The 20,944-nt window shown below is 52.0% G+C and overlaps 9 protein-coding genes across 9 annotated transcripts; 5 read left to right on the top strand and 4 right to left on the bottom strand.

Moving 5' to 3' along the window:
- Window positions 1-518: 518 nt before the first annotated feature.
- CH63R_06877 (FAD binding domain-containing protein) lies at window positions 519-2,067 on the top strand (the record flags this gene model as incomplete). Its single annotated transcript, XM_018301852.1, has 3 exons — window positions 519-725; window positions 784-1,057; window positions 1,127-2,067. The coding sequence occupies 3 exons, from the start codon at window positions 519-521 to the stop codon at window positions 2,065-2,067; spliced, it is 1,422 nt and encodes a 473-aa protein (XP_018159702.1).
- A 245-nt stretch (window positions 2,068-2,312) lies between these two features.
- On the bottom strand, window positions 2,313-3,521 carry CH63R_06876 (Arrestin; the record flags this gene model as incomplete). Its single annotated transcript, XM_018301851.1, has 1 exon — window positions 2,313-3,521. One exon carries the CDS (start codon window positions 3,519-3,521, stop codon window positions 2,313-2,315), a length of 1,209 nt encoding a protein of 402 aa, XP_018159701.1.
- A 1,528-nt stretch (window positions 3,522-5,049) lies between these two features.
- On the top strand, window positions 5,050-5,621 carry CH63R_06875 (uncharacterized protein; the record flags this gene model as incomplete). Its single annotated transcript, XM_018301850.1, has 2 exons — window positions 5,050-5,400; window positions 5,499-5,621. 2 exons carry the CDS (start codon window positions 5,050-5,052, stop codon window positions 5,619-5,621), a joined length of 474 nt encoding a protein of 157 aa, XP_018159700.1.
- A 1,785-nt stretch (window positions 5,622-7,406) lies between these two features.
- Window positions 7,407-8,275, top strand: CH63R_06874 (uncharacterized protein; the record flags this gene model as incomplete). Its single annotated transcript, XM_018301849.1, has 3 exons — window positions 7,407-7,604; window positions 7,657-8,063; window positions 8,116-8,275. The coding sequence occupies 3 exons, from the start codon at window positions 7,407-7,409 to the stop codon at window positions 8,273-8,275; spliced, it is 765 nt and encodes a 254-aa protein (XP_018159699.1).
- A 1,228-nt stretch (window positions 8,276-9,503) lies between these two features.
- On the top strand, window positions 9,504-11,149 carry CH63R_06873 (Major facilitator superfamily transporter; the record flags this gene model as incomplete). The annotated part of the gene is made up of 3 exons (XM_018301848.1): window positions 9,504-9,521; window positions 9,617-9,796; window positions 9,887-11,149. The coding sequence occupies 3 exons, from the start codon at window positions 9,504-9,506 to the stop codon at window positions 11,147-11,149; spliced, it is 1,461 nt and encodes a 486-aa protein (XP_018159698.1).
- Window positions 11,150-11,533: 384 nt separating this feature from the next.
- On the bottom strand, window positions 11,534-12,669 carry CH63R_06872 (Gentisate 1,2-dioxygenase; the record flags this gene model as incomplete). The annotated part of the gene is made up of 3 exons (XM_018301847.1): window positions 11,534-11,844; window positions 11,907-12,341; window positions 12,402-12,669. The coding sequence occupies 3 exons, from the start codon at window positions 12,667-12,669 to the stop codon at window positions 11,534-11,536; spliced, it is 1,014 nt and encodes a 337-aa protein (XP_018159697.1).
- A 986-nt stretch (window positions 12,670-13,655) lies between these two features.
- On the top strand, window positions 13,656-16,048 carry CH63R_06871 (Fungal specific transcription factor domain-containing protein; the record flags this gene model as incomplete). The annotated part of the gene is made up of 7 exons (XM_018301846.1): window positions 13,656-13,821; window positions 13,906-14,418; window positions 14,514-14,706; window positions 14,772-14,924; window positions 14,983-15,458; window positions 15,527-15,748; window positions 15,804-16,048. The coding sequence occupies 7 exons, from the start codon at window positions 13,656-13,658 to the stop codon at window positions 16,046-16,048; spliced, it is 1,968 nt and encodes a 655-aa protein (XP_018159696.1).
- Window positions 16,049-16,612: 564 nt separating this feature from the next.
- On the bottom strand, window positions 16,613-17,398 carry CH63R_06870 (uncharacterized protein; the record flags this gene model as incomplete). Its single annotated transcript, XM_018301845.1, has 1 exon — window positions 16,613-17,398. One exon carries the CDS (start codon window positions 17,396-17,398, stop codon window positions 16,613-16,615), a length of 786 nt encoding a protein of 261 aa, XP_018159695.1.
- A 409-nt stretch (window positions 17,399-17,807) lies between these two features.
- CH63R_06869 (ATPase) lies at window positions 17,808-20,841 on the bottom strand (the record flags this gene model as incomplete). Its single annotated transcript, XM_018301844.1, has 9 exons — window positions 17,808-18,229; window positions 18,291-18,320; window positions 18,372-18,449; window positions 18,508-18,550; window positions 18,599-18,677; window positions 18,840-19,294; window positions 19,343-19,717; window positions 19,779-20,575; window positions 20,631-20,841. 9 exons carry the CDS (start codon window positions 20,839-20,841, stop codon window positions 17,808-17,810), a joined length of 2,490 nt encoding a protein of 829 aa, XP_018159694.1.
- Window positions 20,842-20,944: the final 103 nt, after the last annotated feature.

The following is a 20,944-nucleotide window of genomic DNA, read 5'->3' as shown; positions in this document are numbered from 1 at the left end:
AGAGTTCAGACCGCTCGAAGCCATCGCATCTCGACCGCAGAGGACCACGCCAATCTTAACCATCCACGTAATACGCAGCGTCGATGGATTACTTACCCTTCTTGTCCCTCCATGTCCGTAATATCCTCGCATCACGGCCGCGCTTTTCGCTCAGTAGCCCTCACCCGGCAAAGATTCCAAGGTATCAAAACATTCATTTCCACATAGTCCTAGGAGAACCCGGACATCTCCGACAACATTCCACTCACCCGGACAGCTACCGCCCTCAGGCTGTGCAGAGTCATCTGCAGGGATAGGACATCTCACTGTGTATGGCTGTAGGGACAACGACAAGGGGTGCCGTCGAGACAATTCCAATTGCTTCAATCTGCCTCCTGGCGCGCGCAAGCCACACTTGTGGTTTGGAATGATGTCGTAATTTGGAAACCATAGTTGCTGTGCAGCAATTGTAGTATATATCTGCAGAAGGCATCACGATGCCTCTGGATTTTCGATTCCCAGTTTATCCCTCAGACAAAATGAACTTTCTCTTGGCCCTGCAGCTGCTGATAGCGGCGGTCTCTGCCCTTACCGTAAGGGCGCCAACCATCGCCGACGATCTCAAGGCGCTTGTATCGACACCGTCCTCGGTGTCCATTGACTTTCGGGCAAGATGGAGTACCTTCAACGCGCCTAGCCCGGCAGTAGTGGTGAACGTGACTTCAGAGAAGGATGTCGCCGTTGTCGTAGGTCACTCTCTCGGAGCTGAAGGCTTGCGCAACCAAGGCTGACCTCTACGCTTAGGTCGAGTACTGCTCAAGCCGCAGTATCCCGTTCGTCGCCCAGAATGGCGGCAACGGTTGGGGCGAGACGTTCGACCTCGGCTGCGACGGCGTTCTCATCAATCTCGCCGCGCTGAACGCCGTCACTTTCAGTGACAGCAAGACGGAGGCGACCATTGGTGGCGGAGCCATCATCGGCGAGACAATCAAGGCGGCCAACGAAGCTGGTGTTTTGGTTCAGACCGGCAACTGCAACTGCGTGGGTACCCTCGGCGCCATTCTCGGCGGTGGTTATGGTATGTCGGTCTTCAACTTTCGCGGATCGTAGCTAGACCGACGACTGACTCTCGCTCACGTTCCTTTAGGCAACATCATGGGTGAAGTCGGTTTCGGAGTTGACAATATCCTCTCTCTGCGCGTCGTCGTCGCAAGCGGAGAGATCCTCACAGTCTCGCCGACCTCCCATCCAGATCTCTTCTGGGCTCTTCGAGGCGCCGGGCCCAACTTCGGCATCGTCACCTCGGCCAAAGTCAGAGCCTGGCCGACGTCAACCCAAGAACGCAACGCATGGCTCGTGAACCTGTTCTTCTCTCCCGAACAGCTCCCGCAGGTCGCGCAGGCTATTCAAGACCTGCCGCTGGCGCCTGAACAAAACGTCTTCCTCATCCTTGCGAACTCCGGGCCGCCTTCCAACGCACCGACCGTCCTCGTGTCGGGATTCTTCAGGAACGGAACCGAAGAGACTGGCCGCGCCGCATTCGCTTCACTCTACGCCCTCGGACCGACCTTGAACAGCAGCAGCGTGGCCGGTTACGACGCCTGGAACGCGGCCAACGACCCCTTTTGCGCGCGCGGCGATCGCAAGCCGGCGTTCAGCACGACCATCAAGCACATGCGGCCCAAGACCTGGCCGGCGATCTGGGATCTGTATGCCTCGTTCCATGCAAAGGCGCCCAACTCGGTCATCCTCATCGAGCGTTACAACTTGACGAAAGCTCAGAGCGCCCCCGAGGGATCGGCGGCTCTGCAGGAGGCGTTGAGGAGGGACGCTTTTGCGCAGGCTGTTGTGATTCCGTGGTATACGGATGCCGCGTTGGATGCGGAGGCTGATGAGTTTGGGCGCAGTGTGAGGAGCATTTGGACTTCGCCCAAGAAGGCGACGAGGAACCCGACGTATGTCAACTTTGCCCATGGTGACGAAACGCCCGAGGCCATCTATGGGACGAGTCTGGCAAGGTTGAGGAAGCTGAAGAAGAAGTGGGATCCTTTGTGTGCGTTTAATCAGTGGTTCACAGTTGGGGTATAGTACTACGTCCTGGCATCAACTCGATTCAAGCAAGATACGCGACGGCGTCACCAAAAAGAGCAAAACCAAACCTATGACACCAATTAATCATATTAATTAATAAACCATTGTAGTCTTCTTCCGCAGAAGACCTCGCCTTCCTCAGACCATGAATCATGAGCCAAACATCCTTGAATCTAAACCAGAACCAACAGAAACAAGCCATTTCCCAACGAACTATCCAGCATCACTAGCAAACACCCACGTCACCTCCAAGTCAGAGAGGCATCGAAAGAGGGCAGGTCTTCGACTTCAGGCTCCGACATCCTCGGGTACAGCGACTGCGACGCGATCTGCATCGGGATGGAAAGGTTCGTCTTGGACCCGCCGAAGGTGACGCTCACGTGGAGGATGTAGCTCCGGGCGATGAAGCAGTTATAGAACGTCGGGAGGAACATCTTGTGCGCGGTTGGAAGTCGGATGGGGATCCTGGCCGCGGACTGCCATGAAGTCACTCTCTGCCCTTCGTTGGCGTCGTTCTTGTGCCACAAGATGACGCCCGTGTCGGTTGTCGAGAGCTTGACATTGGTGGAGTACCTGAGCTCGTGGCGGAGACCTGCCGCATCGCGTGGGTCGCCTAGGTCAGGGACCACCTTCATAGGCGTCCCTGTGAACCAGGTCTGGGCTTCGAGCTTGACCTGATTGAGTGTCACCTCAGGCGGGAAAGAAGCGGCGGACGAGGATTCGAAGGCGAAGTCGAGCGAGACCATGGGCTGAGAGCTCGGGAGTTGGTGCCCGCCGATGCTGACGTGGACAGCCTGGGGCTGGGCGGCTGTGATGATGATACGGTCTTTGTGAACGGAAAGGATACTTCGACGGACCGACCTGGTCCGAGAAAGGGCATAACGCGCGTCGTGGCTGTTGAGGACGAGGGGCGGGTCTTCGGGGAATGCGGGAAGGATCTTGATCGACTGGCTGGCCTCGATGATGCTCTTGCTGTTGTTCTTGTAGGATTGCCTCCGTAACAAGCGAGCCACTATCTTGTACTCGACCTGGGCCATGGTAGGGGCCATGTCGTCTTTCTCCCAGCTTCCCATCGTTGGGGGGAGCCGCAGGTGTTGGTCGTGGGAATGGGCTCCTGAAACGGCGCCACAAGAGTCTTTGTGAAGCTTGTGGGGGATAGTGAAGTCGAAAGGGATACGGTGTGTTTCTTTAGCCATGAGCGTCTGACCTGGGGGATAGAGTGTCTTCGTGATGGGCATGTCCAGGTTGAGAAAGACGTCGTTGGTGATCTTGGGTCCGGGGAGCATGTCGACCCGTGTGCGAGCGGTGCCGATGAGAGTGATCTGAAAGCAGTGGAAAGGCATGTCGGTATCTGGACAGATGTCGACGACACCGGCGACGCGGGAGCCGCTGGTGTAGATCTTGGACGAGTAGTGATCATCGATCTTGATCTCGAGTGCCATCCTGGGCATAGTTGAGAGTAGTATGGAGTCGGAAAAGTGTTCGCAAGAGTGGTCAGGAAGGTTACCAAGGCAACAGAAAGAGGAGCGATGCTTGAATCGAGGCTCTCCGTGTTGAAATTAGGTATCAGATGAAGGAGGAAGATGAAGACGGTAAAACCCCTTGGAGGGGGGCATGCTTCTTATAGACCATGTTAAGCTGCCCACCGGCAGAGATACGTCCTTTGGAGCAGAAAAATCCTGTTTAGCTAGCGGACTGAAAGTTTTCCGTCGGGCATACTAGTTTTTCATTGCACTCCGGCTCTTCCTAACGTACACGGTCACGATGGTTGCGCCGGCCACGACTCACGGGCTCCGGGGCCCCGCATGTCGGGACCGCTTAACGTACACGGTTGGGCCCCGCTTCGGCGCTGTGGTAGCTCCCGCTTCTACTTAACGTACACGGTCGGGCCCCACTTCGGCGCTCTGCTAGCTTCCGCTTCTTCTTAACTTTAGCGGTTAGCCGAGATGCGCTGTTCGGGGGGTGCCCCGGCCATGTTCTACTGCAGCGAAAGTCAAACGTAAGAGAAACTCGAGCGATGAGAAACGTCGTCTTCTGCTCTTATCTGGCGCTAGCATCTGTCACGTGGCCCCGGACGTTCTTGTCTGTGACAAATCGTGTGTGTCAATTGGAGGGATTAGAAGAGAGTCATGTGGTTTTATTGAGATGGTATTCTTAGACTGTTGTCATTCGAGTTGCATGTCATAATGCCAAGTCTGAGACTGGCCAGCAAAGACCACACTAGAGACGACGCTATTGTGTCTGAGATCCAAGAACGTGCGTTCTTGTCAGTTTTCATGCTGGAGACTTTGGAAGCCGTCACCCTTCATCGACTGTCGACTTTTGTCCAAGTTGAATCCTAAGCTGGATTTGGCATACACAAAGATGGAAATGAAAAATCATATCTTGTCGAGATGGGTACATATACCCTAGATAAGCCACAGCACAGCAACTAGGTATTCACAGAATGAATTGGGCCCCCGCTTGCAGTGCAATGCACACAACAGTCACTACTCTACGTGCTTCATCAGCTTGCAAGCTCTACCTTGAATCATCTAGGCTTAAGCGCCATAAAAAAGCGGCACCGGACCGACATAACGGTATTTCTGGCAGCCTTCGTACGCTGCATACTCGGCACTTTTGGTGTTCTTTCACGTCCGGCTTCACAGATGACAGCCGGCCGTCGGCCGAACCGAAACGGGCTATGAATCGAAGCGTGAAGCACAGGATGCATAGGCCAGCCAAAGGCAACTGGATCGACACAACTCCAAGGTTTGAGAGTCCGGGTGCGCAAAATCGGGCGCCTGCGAGAGTCCAGACGAGCCCGAGGGCCCTCGGACCTACTGGGACCTATATAAGGGATACGCATCAGGACTGCCCTACCCTTGATCTTTTCTGATCACCTATAAGCATGTTTACACGTTTTTCTGATCGATTCACACAGTCTTAGAGAGCACGCACTTTCATCTAACCCCCTTGGATCACTCAACGTTCCGCGTCATGTCATCCCCGTCCTCATCCGAGCCAGTCTCTATCCCCGTCGTCGTTCTTGGCTGGAAACGCACGAATGGCGTCGTCTACGTTCCCGACGTCCTCGCGGAACGTAATGCGCCGTACGTCATGACTGCCATGGTGGACTTTGTCGAGACGCTGGAGCCGTACCGCTACACACCAAAGAACCTCGGGGTGATCCTCCATAACCTGCACCCGCGGCCCCGGGCACTTGTCGTCGGCACCGCGGTGCCTCCGTCCCTGACAGACGAGATCACAACCGTTTGGAACGAGTACGTCGATACGGTTCTGAAGGAGGAGTTTCCGGGCGAAGAATGGAAGAAGAATGTTTGCTCTCATGTAAGTACTCTCCCCCCCTGTGCGCTGAGCGGGCCGGACACTGTTGGGACCGCCATGACATTGAACTTCGGATAGTGCGATCTGACGGCTGAAAACAGTTGCAACTTTTCCACTACGTAAGCCCTGAGACGACCAAGCACCCACCGAAGAACATCGGGTGGGAGAGAGAAATGCTCAGACAGCTGGATGCCGTATTCCGGCCAGAAGTGACTTGGGACTGAGGGAGCAAGGCATGTGCATTAAGACCGTTAATTCGTTAACTTTATAAGAGTGATCGTGCAAGAACCCAACGGTTCCCAAGTGCGAAATGAATTTGCTCCCTGTTGAAGTTGCCGAAGGTACTCCAGGGATGGGTTGTTGGTAGGGATTAGCGTCCCATTCGAAATCAATATCCTCTCTTTCCGTTGCGGCCTTGATATGGACGACCCAAGCATGAATTGCAATCAAATGGCCATATTTAGTCAAGCGGTGATTGCCCTTTCGTTATCGGAGCGGGATAAAATTCATACATCCAGCTCAATCGACCCCCTACCTTTCTATGGGCCGGTCAGCTGCTGCCCAACTGTATCTAGCCTGAGTCTGACACGCATCGAAACACGCATCTAGCCAATTGTCTAAACACCACCGTTTTAACAATGCAGACCGCTTATATCGGCGTTCCCGGTTCATTCACTGGCAAACATACTCGGTGAATCAAATCATGACCGTCCTTGCGACTCAAATGCGGACAGTGTTCTGTTCTCTCTGCTATCGGTTGACTCCAGTGTGACGCTGCCAAGCATGACTTTCCATACAATATTCAAGGAAGCCGGGAATAACCAAGACAAGTATTGTCATACTGTCGAATTAGTGTCTATTCTAGCTACTGCAATGATATACTACCCTGTATGCAAAAATGCTTGTTTATCTTGAATTCTGCGCACTCGGCTGTGCGAGCTGATCGGTGGCTTGCTGACCATGCATATTCGCAGGGGTTCTAGGCCCGGGGCTTTGAAGCTCATGTCAGCATCATGCGATAGCTTCACCGCTTGCCAGCAGACTAAGTGCAGCAAACCCCATCGGCTGGGGGGGAAACTTACAAGCTACTTTGAAAATAAATGTTTGAACTCCAAAGCGCGCTGTGATAGGATGGAATGTCGGACGATAGCCGTTCATGGCTTCGGGCCGATGTGACAGCAGGAAAAATCTACGCAACAACTTCCTATCGAAATGAACATCGCCAGCCAGCACTGGTACACGTGTATGCCAGTGAGAAGCTTTAAGCACGAGTAGGTTGTACAGTGTGGCCCGTTCATCAGCAGGGCTTTACCAAGAGCATGTAAGGGTGCCGCTTCAAGCCCGGTTCGTCGTGCTACAACCATCGGCTTCTCCGATCAATCCACTGTATATCGCAGGCGGGGTATCTGCACTGAAGCTGGATGCGGAAAGTTGCATATCCTATTACAACCTTGGAATATCCGGGAGAGAAAATCAACCTGATGGCCCCTCACTTGCTGGCCAAGTCATCGCGCTACCTACCACCTGCAGCAGAGGGGAAGATAGGATAGCTCTCTCCGTCTAAAACATGGATCTATCCAAGTGTTCAAGCAGTAAGGCCGCCAACAAGAATTCAATGGAAAATATCATATCAGGCAATTCGGTTCGTCAGAACTGCTAACGCATTACACTTGCAGCTGAGGTCAATAAGTGGTCAGGCATCAGGCGAAGCAAGAATTCGTATTGGGCGGGATTGCTGATGGCTTGCATGAGATGAGAAAGTACATCACACAACTTGTCCGAGGCGCACATTGAACAAAGCCACGTAAAGAGATGACCTGCTTTTCAGCTGTTGACGGCGATCCCGTTATGATGTTCTCTTTTTGATCTCTCCAAGTGACATACTTGGTTGGGGTTCAATCCCACTGAGGATGAATCACGTATATAATAAGCCTCGAGAACCTGCTTTGCACCGGAACATTTTTCTCATTAACCAAGGCAACATTTACAAGAGCACTCTGCAACTCAAAATGATGATCATCTCTCTCTTTACACTCGCACTTCCACTGTTGTGGGTGCCAGTGTCAGGTCTCGCTGTGACCAACCATCCCGGCCCCATCTCTGCGAGAGACTTGGACGATGGCAATTCAAGCACCGCCGATGCTGTCAAGTTTTACTTCACCACGACTCTCGATCCCACTGCTAGTATTGAGTCCGGAAATTGTACTGTAAGTTTACCATTATCAATTGGACATTGCAATCACTGATATCAGCCATTAGGAAATCGATGGCCCTCCAGGGGATGGTGATCGCGCGCTGTGCATCGACTGTCCTTGCGTCATTGACCGGGAAGTTGCAGTCGAAATCCGCGAGCATGGATCTTGGTGGACGAACTGGTGCCACCATCGTGATGCTGTGAACCCAGATGGAGTGGTCTTGATCACTCAATTCAAGGCCACGACAGTCACGTGGACTGCCGGTGTTGGGATTACGCTGCCTATGCTCGGAAAGGCGATCAAGGCCAAACTGGGAGTCTCTGTAGAGACTAGCAAGGGTGTTGGAACGAGCATCGGATGCCACGGCGATCATTCTTGGTCCGGTCCGCACGGCGTGTACTTCCAGGAGAAAATGGGCTGGGGAAATTTGAAGATCACTGAAACGTTCACCTCGAGTGGTGGACCGCAATGGTTGGTCATTCGCTTCAGGGTATGCTTTGATAAACGCTAACATGTGCAATAGCTCACGAAGGACCAATACCCGCACTTCTTACGGTTCATCCAGCTGGCCAGACCCAGACCGAACCGGCTTCCGACAGTTCCAGGTTGGGTGTAGAGATCCCCAGAATGGCAACGGACCCTGGTGTAACTTCTTTGCGGACAATCTTCAACATACTCAGTAACAACGTTGTCTGAGTGCATTCAAGAGCTATAGGGTTGTTCCGCCGGTCAGTAGTGTGTAGTACGGACCGCCTAGTCAAGTAACCAAAAGAACATCCCTTCGAGCTTTCTAGCTTATTACCTACCAGAGGGTGTTTGCAGCATAATCGAAATTCATCCTTTTCCCTCTTCCTCCTTGGTCGTTACCCGTGACTGTATCCAGGACGAAGGCTAGCCCGTTAACCAATTACATTGTTTGAAGTTTGTCTTAATCTGGAGCATCCAATGCTTCAGCGATTTCCCTCGGGGGGTTTTTTTAAGATACAAACCATGGCGTTTCCCCCCAACGCTGTCCTCGTGAATGGTTGACTGTTCAACGTCACTTGTCAAGCTCAGCAAGAATACAGAATCGCTAGACGAAACCTAGTTGATGATCTTGGTCTTGTCCCTTCTCCTAACAATCGTCTAGGAGGGGCCCGTCGCATTCCACGACCGCCTGCTGATGGTTCAGGTCAGGCCACTTGGATCTAAGGTTTGTGCCGCGTATACAGACGCGCCACTTCGGGTTTCGAGATCTGCCGTCATAAAACCAACTGAGCGCTTAACAGCTTCTGTGGAAGGAGGCGGACTTAGGGTAGAGCTGTTTGACTAGTCCCTGATTTGACAAGCGTTTCTTGGCCTCTTGGACAGGTTGACATTACGCGGATGATTCAGTCAAGTCATGCACCTCAGACAAACTGCGGTCGATCTTATGCATTTTCTGACTCAAATATGGGCATTAAAGATAATGATGTAGCATCTTAAACCTAAAACAAATCAGACTTGATATGTGTTTCTCATCTATGGTCTTGCATCCTCAAAATGCCCCGCCAAACGGCTAAACCCCACATCACGGATGCAACTAACGTGTGCCGGCGTACATTGCGGACGCGGGCCGCCACGGATGCGGGGTAGTATTATCCGGGGTTATGACCATACTCCCCGGTCATGTAACCTGAGTTTATCTCCCCGGATGACAGCTTATGTCATTTGTATACGTCTCATTGGTAGATGATGAGACGTAGTCTAGTCACGTATCAAGGGGTCGGCATGAGAATGGAAGTAGATAGGGCGGGTCAAGCCAGTGTTGGGCTGTGATTTGTCTGATTATCTGAGACCATTTGTCTAAGTTATCCAAGTACACAAGAAAACAATAAACCAGAATCGTATGTCCAAGCTGAACTGTCGTACCAACATCGAACGAACCCAACAATGGAACCGTCCGTTGTCGTAAGTTTTGCCAATATGCTGGCTGCCATACCCGTTATCCAGCTTCTCAAGCTGCTGTCATGAGACCCAACCGCTGATCAACAACCAAAATACAGTCATGGCCATTGTGGTTGAGGATCTGGATCCTACTCAATGTCAGCTTCTACAACCTTCTTGGGAATGCCTTCGCTGCTGGAGCGCCTCCTCTGTTTTCCCGAATCATCCAAGAGCTCAACTGCACTTCGGAGGAGGCATCGCAGCTCTCAACCTATGTTCTCCTGACTTTGGGCTTGTCTGTAAGTTCTCTAGACCTCGCAAGACCTCAAAAAAAGAAGCAGAAGTGGCAACTTTGACTCCAAAGACTATTGACTGACATGATGCTGCAGAACGTCTTCGCTCTCCCCGCCGCTTCTCTCATCGGTAAAAGATACACGATCCTCGCATCTCTTGTTTTGTTCTTCGTCTTCTGTTTGTGGTCTGCAGAGGCATCGACGTTCGCCGACTTGAGAGCGTCCCGGATCCTCGGCGGCCTCGCTGGCGGGCTCGTCGAGGCCTTGGGCCCCAGCTTCGTTGCCGAGAGCTTCCCAGAACAGCAACTTGCCAGCGCCATGGTGGTGTATGTTGGACTCTTGGCCGCTGGCTCGGCAATTGGTCCCATCGTCGCGGGAGTTGTGGCCGAGGGTCTTGGCGACTGGCGATGGTACTTCCGTATTTTATCGGCCATGATCTTTGTCACTTTTTTCGGGTCCCTCATCATGCTCCCGGAGACGCGAGTGGAGGTATCTAGAGAGGCCGAGGTCGAGCTTAGTACCATCACCGAAGACAGCCCGAAAGGACAGCTTCCAAGTCCAACCTGCACAGAAATTGAAACCGCCAATGGGAGGTCAGGAGCCTTGAGTCGCCGCACATCGCTTGGCCAGCAGTGGAGGCTCCGATCGTTTTCCATGGCATACGTCGATATGGATTGGAAACTTGCTGCTTCTAGCCTGATACACCCTATACAGCTACTTGTCGCTCCACAAGTGCTGATTACGACCTTCATCTTCGGACTCACAATCGGCTGGACCGTCCTTGTATCCATCCTGGTCTCAGTGGTCTACAGCCCACCCCCATTCCTATGGGGTGCTCGTGCTATTGGACTGCTCAGCATCGGGCCGCTGGTCGGCCTCTTGGTCGGTCTTCCAGTAGGCGGAGCGTTGGCCGATTACCTTTTCAACCGAGCTACTCGACGTAACGGCGGGATATCAGATCCAGCTTCAAGGCTTCCGGCCGTGGCCATTGGAGGCCTCATCAGCCCGGCTGGGTGTTTGGTGATTGGCTATGGTTTACAGTCTCCAGACAAATGGGCACAAGTCAGCATCGGCTATGGAATGGTGGCCACCGGGTTGACTTGCTCGGCCAACATTTTGCTCACCTACGCAGTCGACACCATGCCGCCACGCGCAAGCCACATTGGAGTTCTGGTGAACCTGATCAAAAACTCTGTTGGATTTGGCGTTTCTTACGCGGCCACGAGCTGGATGGCCCAGGTAGGCCCTGTCGCCCAGTTTGGCACCATGGCCGGGATACTATGGGGTGTATACTTGCTGGTCATTCCCCTCTATCTTTTTAGCGACACAATCATCCGTAAGACATCAGTTCTAGCGTAAGCTCAGAGGGGTTCTGGTAGACGGGATGGGTAAGGTTGGTTGGTTCATGTACAAGAATGCAGGAATTCCGTCTACAATGTGGGAACCTCCGATGTCTGCCTATCTGTGACTTGCGTGCATAATTGAAGGTGTATCCCATGAGCTGGTTTGATTGGAAGCGAACCATTTGTACCGCATTCTAAACCCGATAGCTTATAAAAACATACACCGCTTTTACGATATAGCAGTCAATGCTGTTTGGCCAAGAGACAGCGAGAAGAATAGACATTGCAAAGAGTCCGTAAACCCATGTGTGGTATGTACTGGTTCCATTTCATGATCGACTATGACTACCAGAAACTGGAGACATTGGATACCTTCATCGTCGAATAACCATCTCCGAATCTAAGCCGACACAAGCTTCTCGACGTCCATGTCGGCGGAGCGATAGAACCCCAAGCTCTTAAGCATTGGCGTGTCATCAAAACGATACAAGTATACTGGAGACCCAAGTCCTTCATCCGCAGAATGCTGGTAGCAATACCACGAAGGAATGCAAAAGGTATCTCCTTTCTTCCAGACAAAAACCTTGTCTCCAATGCGTGTCTGGCCAGAGCCTTCGACCACGTGGTAAACTGACGATGCCGTCTCCTGGAATAGAGGCGAGGTTGCACCAGCATCCAAGCGGGCTGCACAGCCGCCCAGCACCTTGCTGACTGAAAGGTTGCGCTAGTGTCAGCCAATATAGTGGATGGGAGAGAACTTCAAGCGCACTCACCTTCAGAGCCGTCGGCGCGCAGGTATCTTCGTGTGACATATTGGCCCTCTTCGGAGTCCAGCGATGCCTTCATTCGGCTCCAAGGGAAGACAATGGGTGACTGAGAAGTATCGACATCGTCTGCGGGATACCTTGGCGAAGAGAAATGCTCGACGAAGTGTACAGGAAAGTGGGTAAAGTTGGGCAAGTCTAAGCCATCGAGCCAGATCATCGGGCCAGATCCGTCTTTCCCATGATCGTGCCAGTTCCAGGTAGGAGTGAGGATGACATCTCCTCGGTTCATCGCGATACGCTTGCCATGGACCGCAGTGAAGCCTCCGTTTCCTTCAATGATGAAGCGCATGGCAAAGGCAGTGTGCCGATGAGCCTTGGCCGTCTCATTGGGCATCACCAGCTGAAGCCCGGCATACAAGGTGTCAGTGGTGAAGGGTGCATCTGATGTTTTTTGTGGTCAGAAAACAATCTCAAATGCCCGCTGCTGTAGCCATGACGCACCTCGGGATGGATTCACCAGCATTAACACCCGGCGCTCGGCCTGGGACTCGGTAACAAGATGCCCCGCTTGTAAGAGAGTCGGCTGAATGTCAGAGTACTTCCAGAGGTGTGGAATGCATCGTGGGTTGGGCAGAGCCGGGTTGAGTCTGCTCATCTGTTTCCATAGTGGCTTTGTATGGCTGATCTCGGCAGCCCGCAACATCTGCGAGGTCTCATCTTGAACCGCTTTGGTATGTTCGGAAGTCTCGATGACTGTTGTGGAGGACATGACGGTGGCTTGTTTTCAGCGACGACTGTGCTGTGGCGTGGGGCTGAATAAGGATGTATGTAACTGAGGGGTCATTTATTCTTAGATTGACATGATTCACATGGATTTTATGACTTGATAAACATGCATACAGGTGCTCCCAAGTATTTCCCGAACTTTGATCCCGTTACAGCTTCAAAGAAGGCCTCTGAACCTTAACAACAGCTTGGCTGAAGGGATCAGACGTTTCGGGGAGTTAAGCCCGTTACCGAAGCAGTAGTCGGGCGTCGCACTCTGGAAATCACTATTAATACTCACGGACTGTAATCTAATCTCCTAACTCCCCGCTCTCCCGTTTCTACCTTACACCGGGGACTTGATCTTCTTCCTCTCTAAATCCCCGCCGCCACCAGTCTCGGTTCTGTCGTGCCGCATAACCTGCAGCCAGGCAGAAGAAGTTGTCCAATGGAGAACAACACCCCCGGATCAACAAGCACGACAACTCGGAAGCGGAAGCGCATCCCGATCGCGTGCAGCTCATGTCGAGTTCGGAAGTCAAGGGTGAGTACGAGGCCGTCGGACTTCTGGTTATTCTCCGTCTCGATCTTGGTAGGATGTGGATTTCCCACCTCGACGGACGGGAGCAGGCAGGCTGCCGAGTTGCCGAGTTGCCGGCGCTAGAAGACCTCAAACAGCAAGCTGACGTGAATGGGTTGAAAATCAGTGCGATGGTGCGAGACCGCAATGCTCCACTTGTGTTGAGCAAGGATTAGACTGTGTCTACGCTGCCAATTCAGGCGCAAGCGGTGCGTTGGTACCGAAACAGTACGTTTCTTTGTTCTTTTGTCTCTTTTTGTTGCACTGCTATCTTCAACTAGAGTTGTCTGACTTTAGCGACTAGATATCTCGAACAGGTAGAGTACCGCCTGGCAAACGTCGAAGAAGAAATAAGTCGGCTCAAGCAACAATTCAACCCTCCCTCGTTTCCGGATGAAAAGCAACATGTTATGTTACCGTCTAGGAGGCCTTGCCGCGCGGAAGACCGTTCGGAAAGCATCCAGCCGGAGGAGTCGCTGAATGTGGAGGATGGAAGCCTTGCTGGAATCACCCCTGACGCAACAGATGGCGTTGGTACCATCGAGTTTACCAGTGGCGAGACTTGGGCATATTTTGGTACGACGACAACATATTCAAGTGCTGTTTCTGAGTTGCCTGTTTCGCTTACGAACCTTTGCTGATTGATGTGGTGTTGCTTAGGACCCTCGTCCAATATCGCTTTCACGAAAATCCTCCGTCGCACGCTCGACCACTTACTGCTGAAGACCCAACGAGCACGACAAGGAGTGACTTCCTCCACGCCGGGGCAACACACCCAGAAACACATGCTTGCCGTCTCCAGGTCAAGTTCCCCGGTCATCGATTCGTTCGATTCGAGAAGACTAGAAAAGCCTTCCGAAGCAAGCCGTCTGCCGCCCGAAGATGAAGTCACCCGTCTGGTCCGTCAGTTCTTCGGCGACACGGGTCTTCTGTTCCCTTACATCCACGAGGAGAGCTTCTGGAAAACTTTTGCGCACTATAGGTCTATCGGAATGCGGACTGCGAGATATTCATGGCTCGCGTTACTAAACATGATTCTTGCCCTGGCTACCAGTACCACCAACGCGGCGGGACTTGGTTTCGGAGACAGGCAGGCCGTCTCAGAGGTATACTACCGTCGGGCCAAGTCTCTGTCGATGACAGAGATGATGACTGGAGCCAACGTTGAAGCAGGTACTGTGAACACCTCCCTGGGCTGCGTGGAAGCTTCGCATTATGCGGCATAGATCAAATCGGCAGTTGTGTGTTATAGGCTAATTATTGCACAGTTCAGGGTATGCTCTTGATGTCACAATACCTTCAAGGCAGTCAGAGGTCGGTCCAGACATGGGCCATCCACGGGCTCGCCGTTAAAGCTGCGTTGGAGTTGGGATTCCACTCAGAAATAGCCCTCCAACGGTTCGATCCACTTGAACGCGAGATAAGAATACGGACCTGGTATGCGTGCATTGTTCTGGATAGGTTTGTACCCATGCAAATTGCCACCCCGGTTTGAGCTTCACCTTCTCTCTCTAACACTGTTGCAGAACATTGAGCATGACTTTCGGCCGCCCCCCCATCATCCCGCAGATTTATATCCGAACCCCCTTACCAAAACATTTCATCTCGTACCCCAGAACATCAGGCCCCTCTGAATGGTCCCGCGAAGAAGAGAGCACGATGTTCTGGAACGCAACCATGTTTGTCATCGACCTTGGGCACTCTGTTGCTGACATTCACTGACGACCAGCTTGCTAGAACCCTCTACAGAGTCACCGCCGCCGTCATTGACGATCTCTACGAGAGTAACATCGGGTCAATCTCAGCCAACCCCCTGTCAAACACCGTGTCTACTGTTATTCGCATCGGACAACAGTTGGCTGATTGGCAAGCCTCCTTGCCTCTGTCGATGCAACTAGTTGAGCCGGGAGAGGTGACCAACCCGGAAACGAAGTTGGCATTGCTAAGACTTCGAGTCATCTTGACCCTACGGCATCACAACCTTCAAATTTTGTCACACCGACCCATTCTGGATCGATGTTTACAGTCTCTTGATGGAAGCCCCCAATCATCACAGGAGGCAGCTGCACTACAACAAGCCTGGCATCTGAGCAGAACGATGTGTCTTCGATCAGCGGAAGCAATCATTCGTTTGGTAGAAGCCTGCAAGCTGGCTAATGAAGCAAAGCCAGGATTTTCCTTCCTCGGGGCATGGTGGTTCAGTCTTTACTTCAGTGAGTCAATTGCGTCGTCTGATTCTCGATTCGAAAGAGCAGCAACTAATTACTTGCGTCTTTGTCAGCCTTCAACGCTTCCCTAACAGTTGTTGCGATAAAACTCATCGAAGAAAGCTATTTCTCCAGTCCCTTTGATCAAGCCTACGTAGGTACGGCGGCTCGATTTGAAGAGATCCTGAAGAGCGCCATTAGCTGCATTGCGCGCCTGGACACTCAGAACCCCACGGTGGAAAAGTGTGCAAAGTTCGTGGCGACTCTGGTCTTTATGGTTCAAAACTTGCAAATGGGTGAGTCTATGAGGCCCTGCCAGCCCTATAAGACATGATGATGACTTTTCGGCAGGTTTAGGGCGCGATGATATTGACTGCGACGTCGGGGTGGTTTCTTCAAGCGCAGGCGTTCTCATCGACGAGAACGGGGCGAGCCAGGCCACGCATCTGCCTCCTCACGCCGGCGGGATGGACGAAGCCTTCTCCAACCTGATGAGTTATCTCCCGCCGAACTTCAACGATTTCTCTATCAACAGTGCCCCGTTCGCCATGTCGGATTTGATGGACGACTTTCCCACTGGTGACCTGTTCTGGTAGAGCACATGCCGGTGGGTTCATACTTCATTGTCATCGATTAACTGAACCTCTGTTGAGGGGTTTCATTCAAAACAATGTCAAAACCAGAGTTTGTTTGCTAAATTATGATATATCACCATGCCACTTCCTAAACCAGCCGATGTAAGCTAAGCGAAGACATCGGCTAAGTTGCCCAAGAAGAAAAAGAATATAGCCCTTACTGCTCTCTTCATTGCTGTTTTATTCATTTTGCCATGTAGTTGAGTCTGTCTCTGGTACATCAGCTAGTATTAGAGTTTTGCGCGTCTTGGTCTTGGACGTCCTTCGACTTGAATCCTTCTCGGCTGGGGTACGACGAAGGGCGCCGCGGCCGGCGTCGTCGGCACCGTCACCGGCGGCGCATAGCACACGTTGCGTGTCTAGGAGTGTTTCAGGTCGGGTGAGGGTGAACAGCGCCGGTCATGCGGGACTGGTCCATGTAAGTAGCAGCCATGAGCTTGTTGATAAACATGGTCCTCCGGTCGGGCGTTTGGAGCGGCACGGGCGGCACGGGCGGCACAGGCAGGTCGTCCTGGAGAGGCTGGGTTACTCGGAAATCCTCTTGAAAGCTTTCAACTGTTTCCGAATGGTTGGGAGCTTCTCGCGTTGTCTGTCCCTGTCCTCTCTGCGCCGGCGTTCCGGTTCGAATTCTATGATGTCGTCTTGTTGGTCCCGGGACGGCTTCTCGTAGCTGGTAGCCTGGCGGACGCGTGGCTTATCGGCGGATGAAATGTTTGCTTGGGTGGCCGATTCTTCTCCGCCCCATTCATGTTCACCTGGCGAAGAAACACTTTCGAAGAAACCGACGTTGTCATCATCCCCAGGGAGAGAGGCAGTGTCGTTGTAGAAGTCATCTTCATCAGTGATTGAGGTTTGAGAGCCGTCTTCATCTTCACTGCGATATGCATATGTTTCGTAGCGGTATACAGTGTGTGTTTGGCTCGCAGATAATGACGCAGTCGTGCGCGATTGTGCTCGTGCCTGGTATAGGGATTCTCTTCGCGCCGATGAGACATCGTCGACTAACGGTAGAGCGTGGGCAACGTCGGGCAACGATCCACCCCCCAAATGGGCAACTAGTACAGCGTCGCCAGCTTCTGGTATGTTTTTGCGTCTCGTTGCGAACCCATCGTGCCCACTTGGGAAAAGCGGCGAGCGCCGTTGTCGTGTCTCCTCCGCCCAATCCCAAAGGGTTCGCTCTTGTCGAGAATGATCGCTGGTGGTGTCGTCTCTCGATATTGTATAGTGCATCCTATTGACCGTGGAAAACGCTTCTAAAACCCCTCGCCTTCTTTTTGCGCCGAACTCGCTAAGCACTTCGATGTCGGACATGGTGCACTAGGTCCTTGTTGACGGCGCAGAAGATCCTCCGGTTGTGAATGTCCTGTGCCAGGTCTGGGCTTTGGCTTTGTTGCGCCGCAAGTACAGAGGAGGATTGTTTTGAATCGATGGCAGCATATAGGTGAGTCGTTGAGTGCGTGTTGTCGTGATCACACATGGGAACGAGGAGAATCTATTTGGGCCTGTTCGGACCTGTGATGAGGGGCGAAGAGCTGATAACCAGGCTGACCGGAAGAATGCCGGAACATCCTACAGTGTAACCACGTGTTTCCAAGACTTTACTGAGTCTGCTCCGGCCTCTGCGGCACAGGAATTGGCACGTATGCGTACATTTCTGGCTATCACTGAAAGCTATCTTGATTGGTCGAGATACCGGTAAGCGGAAAAGAGCCCGTTATCTTCATCTTGCCTCCAGATCATGCTGGATTTCATCAGCTGAGTGCCCTTGATGGAGCTTGACAAGATATTTCTCAAAGTTCTGCGCTTCACTTATAACACTGCTTAAGTGATCGTAATGCAACGCCTCCCGCTTGAACAAAGAAAGCTGTCGGGCCGTGGAGATCGCGTTCCGAATCTCTCTACCGTTGAGATTCTCAGCAGCGAGGCTTCGCAGCTGGCTTTGAATACTGTCCGAGTCGATCCCGTAATCGTAGGGTTTTTTGTCTTGAGTTTTGAGCTTTAACTCAAGCCGCCGTATGGAATTAGTCCAAATCTTGAACCGTTTCTCCTCATCCAAGTTGTTGTAACGTAGATTCAGTTGAATTCTGGATTTGAAGGCCTCGTCAAAAGTCCCAACCCGGTTTGTTGTCAAGATCATGATTCCTGCTACCGTGTTAGTTCAACTTCCGTTTGTTCACTGGTTTCAGGACAACGTCAAATTCACCATCGTAGTATTCGAGCACTCTTAAGAACACTGTGAGAAGTTTTAGATCATTCTGCATCGGCTGGATGTGTGACAACATACCTGAGACCAGTGCATTTCTTTTCAGATTGGAGAGCGAACGCTGTTCCAAGAACACATCGGCTTCGTCTAGGAGAACCACTAAGTTGAGAAGTGGCTTTAGTTTCCGACGCCGAATCTAGGGCATATTATCACTCACCACAATCCCATGTCTTCCCAAGAAGGGTTACCACTTTCAGGTACTGCAGATGTCAGCACGCATCGTGAAACTGAGTGGATGTATGCCTAACCTCCTCTACCTCGTCAGGCTTCGTTCCGACGTCACCACAAGTGACCTTGTAAAGCGGTTTTTCGGCTATCTCCGCGACACTTGATTGAAGCAGTTAGCAAAAAGACTAGAATCATGTACTGCCTCTCAAGGGGTCAAACCTTTCGGCCGTTAGTGTTTTCCCAGTGCCAGGCCCTCTACCGTGCTCCAAGTTAGTCTCTCGAATAAGAAGAGCAAGAACAAGGCTTGTGGATAGTTCTTACCCATGAAGAAGTATAAAAAGTCCATTGCCCTTTCCGTGTATCAAATCCGTGTTTTCATCAGATGTCAGGCGGTTCATAACCACAGCTTTGACCAAGTCTTTGGTCTTCGGTTCGATAACCAAGTCTTCGAACGCTTCTCGATTCCAAACCACGTCTTGCATAAAGGTTACTTCCAAAGTTCCTATCAGACTATTAGCAACTAGAAACTCATGCAGGACTTGGCCGACGAGGGGGCTCTCACTCCACGTTTTCGAATCCATGTCGAAACCTTTCATTGTAGATGGAAGACACATCAAGAAAGTGTCATCTGCGGGCGGAATATCGCTCATCAAATCCAATGGCGGAATTTCTTTCTGATTAGATGACTTGCGGGGGGCTTGCTGTGGTTGTGGTGGTTGAGGGGTCGGATGCATCTTCTTGTACGTCTCCAAATCGACCATGAACCTTGATCCGTTCTGTTATCTAAGTTAGCGACACAACGGTTGAGCTATGGAAGAACGTACCAGAGGATTTGCAGCGTCGTAGACTTCCTTGACGTAGGAGACGTATTTTCGATGGCGGCATGCCCAAAACATCTTCCCACGGCCTCGAAGCCCTTCGACGACACTATTCTTGGCAAAACGGGCCGGATAAACTGAAAGGCTTGTTATGTCGAAACTCTCTGACCATGAGTCGACCGGAGCGTAGTCTAGTGGCCATCTGTTGACTGCCTTGTGAAAGGAACCATCAAAATTCCAAACTTCAACTAGAATCACTGCTCTGAGGTACTTCGAATCCTTGATCACGGTATCTATCGATAGCCAGTCTATGGCAGTGGATGCTGTCAATTGTGAGACATTCTTGCCTCTGGTCTGTGATATAATAATGTCGTTCGGCACCTACGGTCCAGTAGTTAGTACCGAAGTGACTGTAAATATCCGGGGGGTTTTGACAGCTTACATATATGTATCTCAACAAGTCTAAAGTTATCTTCCCCTTTGCAGTCAGGTCGTCAACAGCTGTCCACTCTGGCTGCAAGCGATCTTCCATGTACGTTTGAAGGACTTCGACATGCTGCTGGAGAGTGGGGTCCATTGCCGACTTCGACAAGGCAATCTCATGACGACGATGGAACCACCAGAGGTACGGATAGGAGATACTTTTAGCAGTTCCATCGTTGTCATCAAAATGTGGATGATGAATGCCAGCCAATGCCAGCTCTGACAATGTCTCCAAAGCAAGACGTGCATCGGGTGAATTGAGATCAATGTACTCTCCACTGAAGAAGAGCGACAGGTCAGTGGTAGTGGATTGGTTGGTATCGATCATGCTTTGCCATCTAATCGAGCGATGGCAGCATCGGTATTCCCGAAACACAAGGAAACTGATGTTCTTGTTGCGCTCGAGGTAAAGCTCAAGGTTTGCAACCGGCCGGCTGCCTCTGAGGTGTGCATGATACGGGCCACTCTCGACGGGCCACGGTTCATCCAGGTAGATCATACTTGTCTCTTCATGTTGACAGTCTATCCTGTGTATGACCTGTGATCGCGGTGGACCTGGGTCCACCGCGTACTGGTATTTGAGCCTTTCGGCATCCCTCAACTTCCCCTCCGTTTCTGCTAGTGCTTCAAAGATTTCGTTGTCCGTGATTTGGTTCGACAGGTGAAGGAAGCGACAAAGCTCGCTGCGCCAGTCGACCGTGACGATGGGGCGGTATTTGGCCGGCGCAGGCGACGGGGATCGGGATTCTGGCGTATCTGCTCCGGTACGACATTAGCTATTGACTTCATGCAAGGTATCTCTGGAACGGACTTTCGTCATTGCGACTCGCAGTTTCGTCTTGCTCTGTGGACGGCGGGCTTTGCGACGGCGATCTTGTGCGCGGAGGAGGCTTGTTGTAGCGGGACGGAGGCCGGACCCTACGCCCACGATGGAACCTGTCGTCCGGGTCCGTGTCCGAGCGTTCTCGGACGGCGGTCGCCGGTCGTCGCAGGGGCAGTTGCTGTACTCTATGGCTCGCCATCGCCAGTAACGAGAATCAGTAGCAGGAAAACGAGCAATTAAGGGGGTTCCAGAGACGTGCAGGATGCGACATAAAAAGATCGCAATGCATGTCGGTTATTCCA

This window comes from Colletotrichum higginsianum, chromosome 4 (assembly GCF_001672515.1).
Source record: "Colletotrichum higginsianum IMI 349063 chromosome 4, whole genome shotgun sequence".
Lineage (NCBI taxonomy): Eukaryota > Fungi > Ascomycota > Sordariomycetes > Glomerellales > Glomerellaceae > Colletotrichum > Colletotrichum higginsianum.
This window is presented reverse-complemented; position numbering and strand designations above follow the sequence as displayed.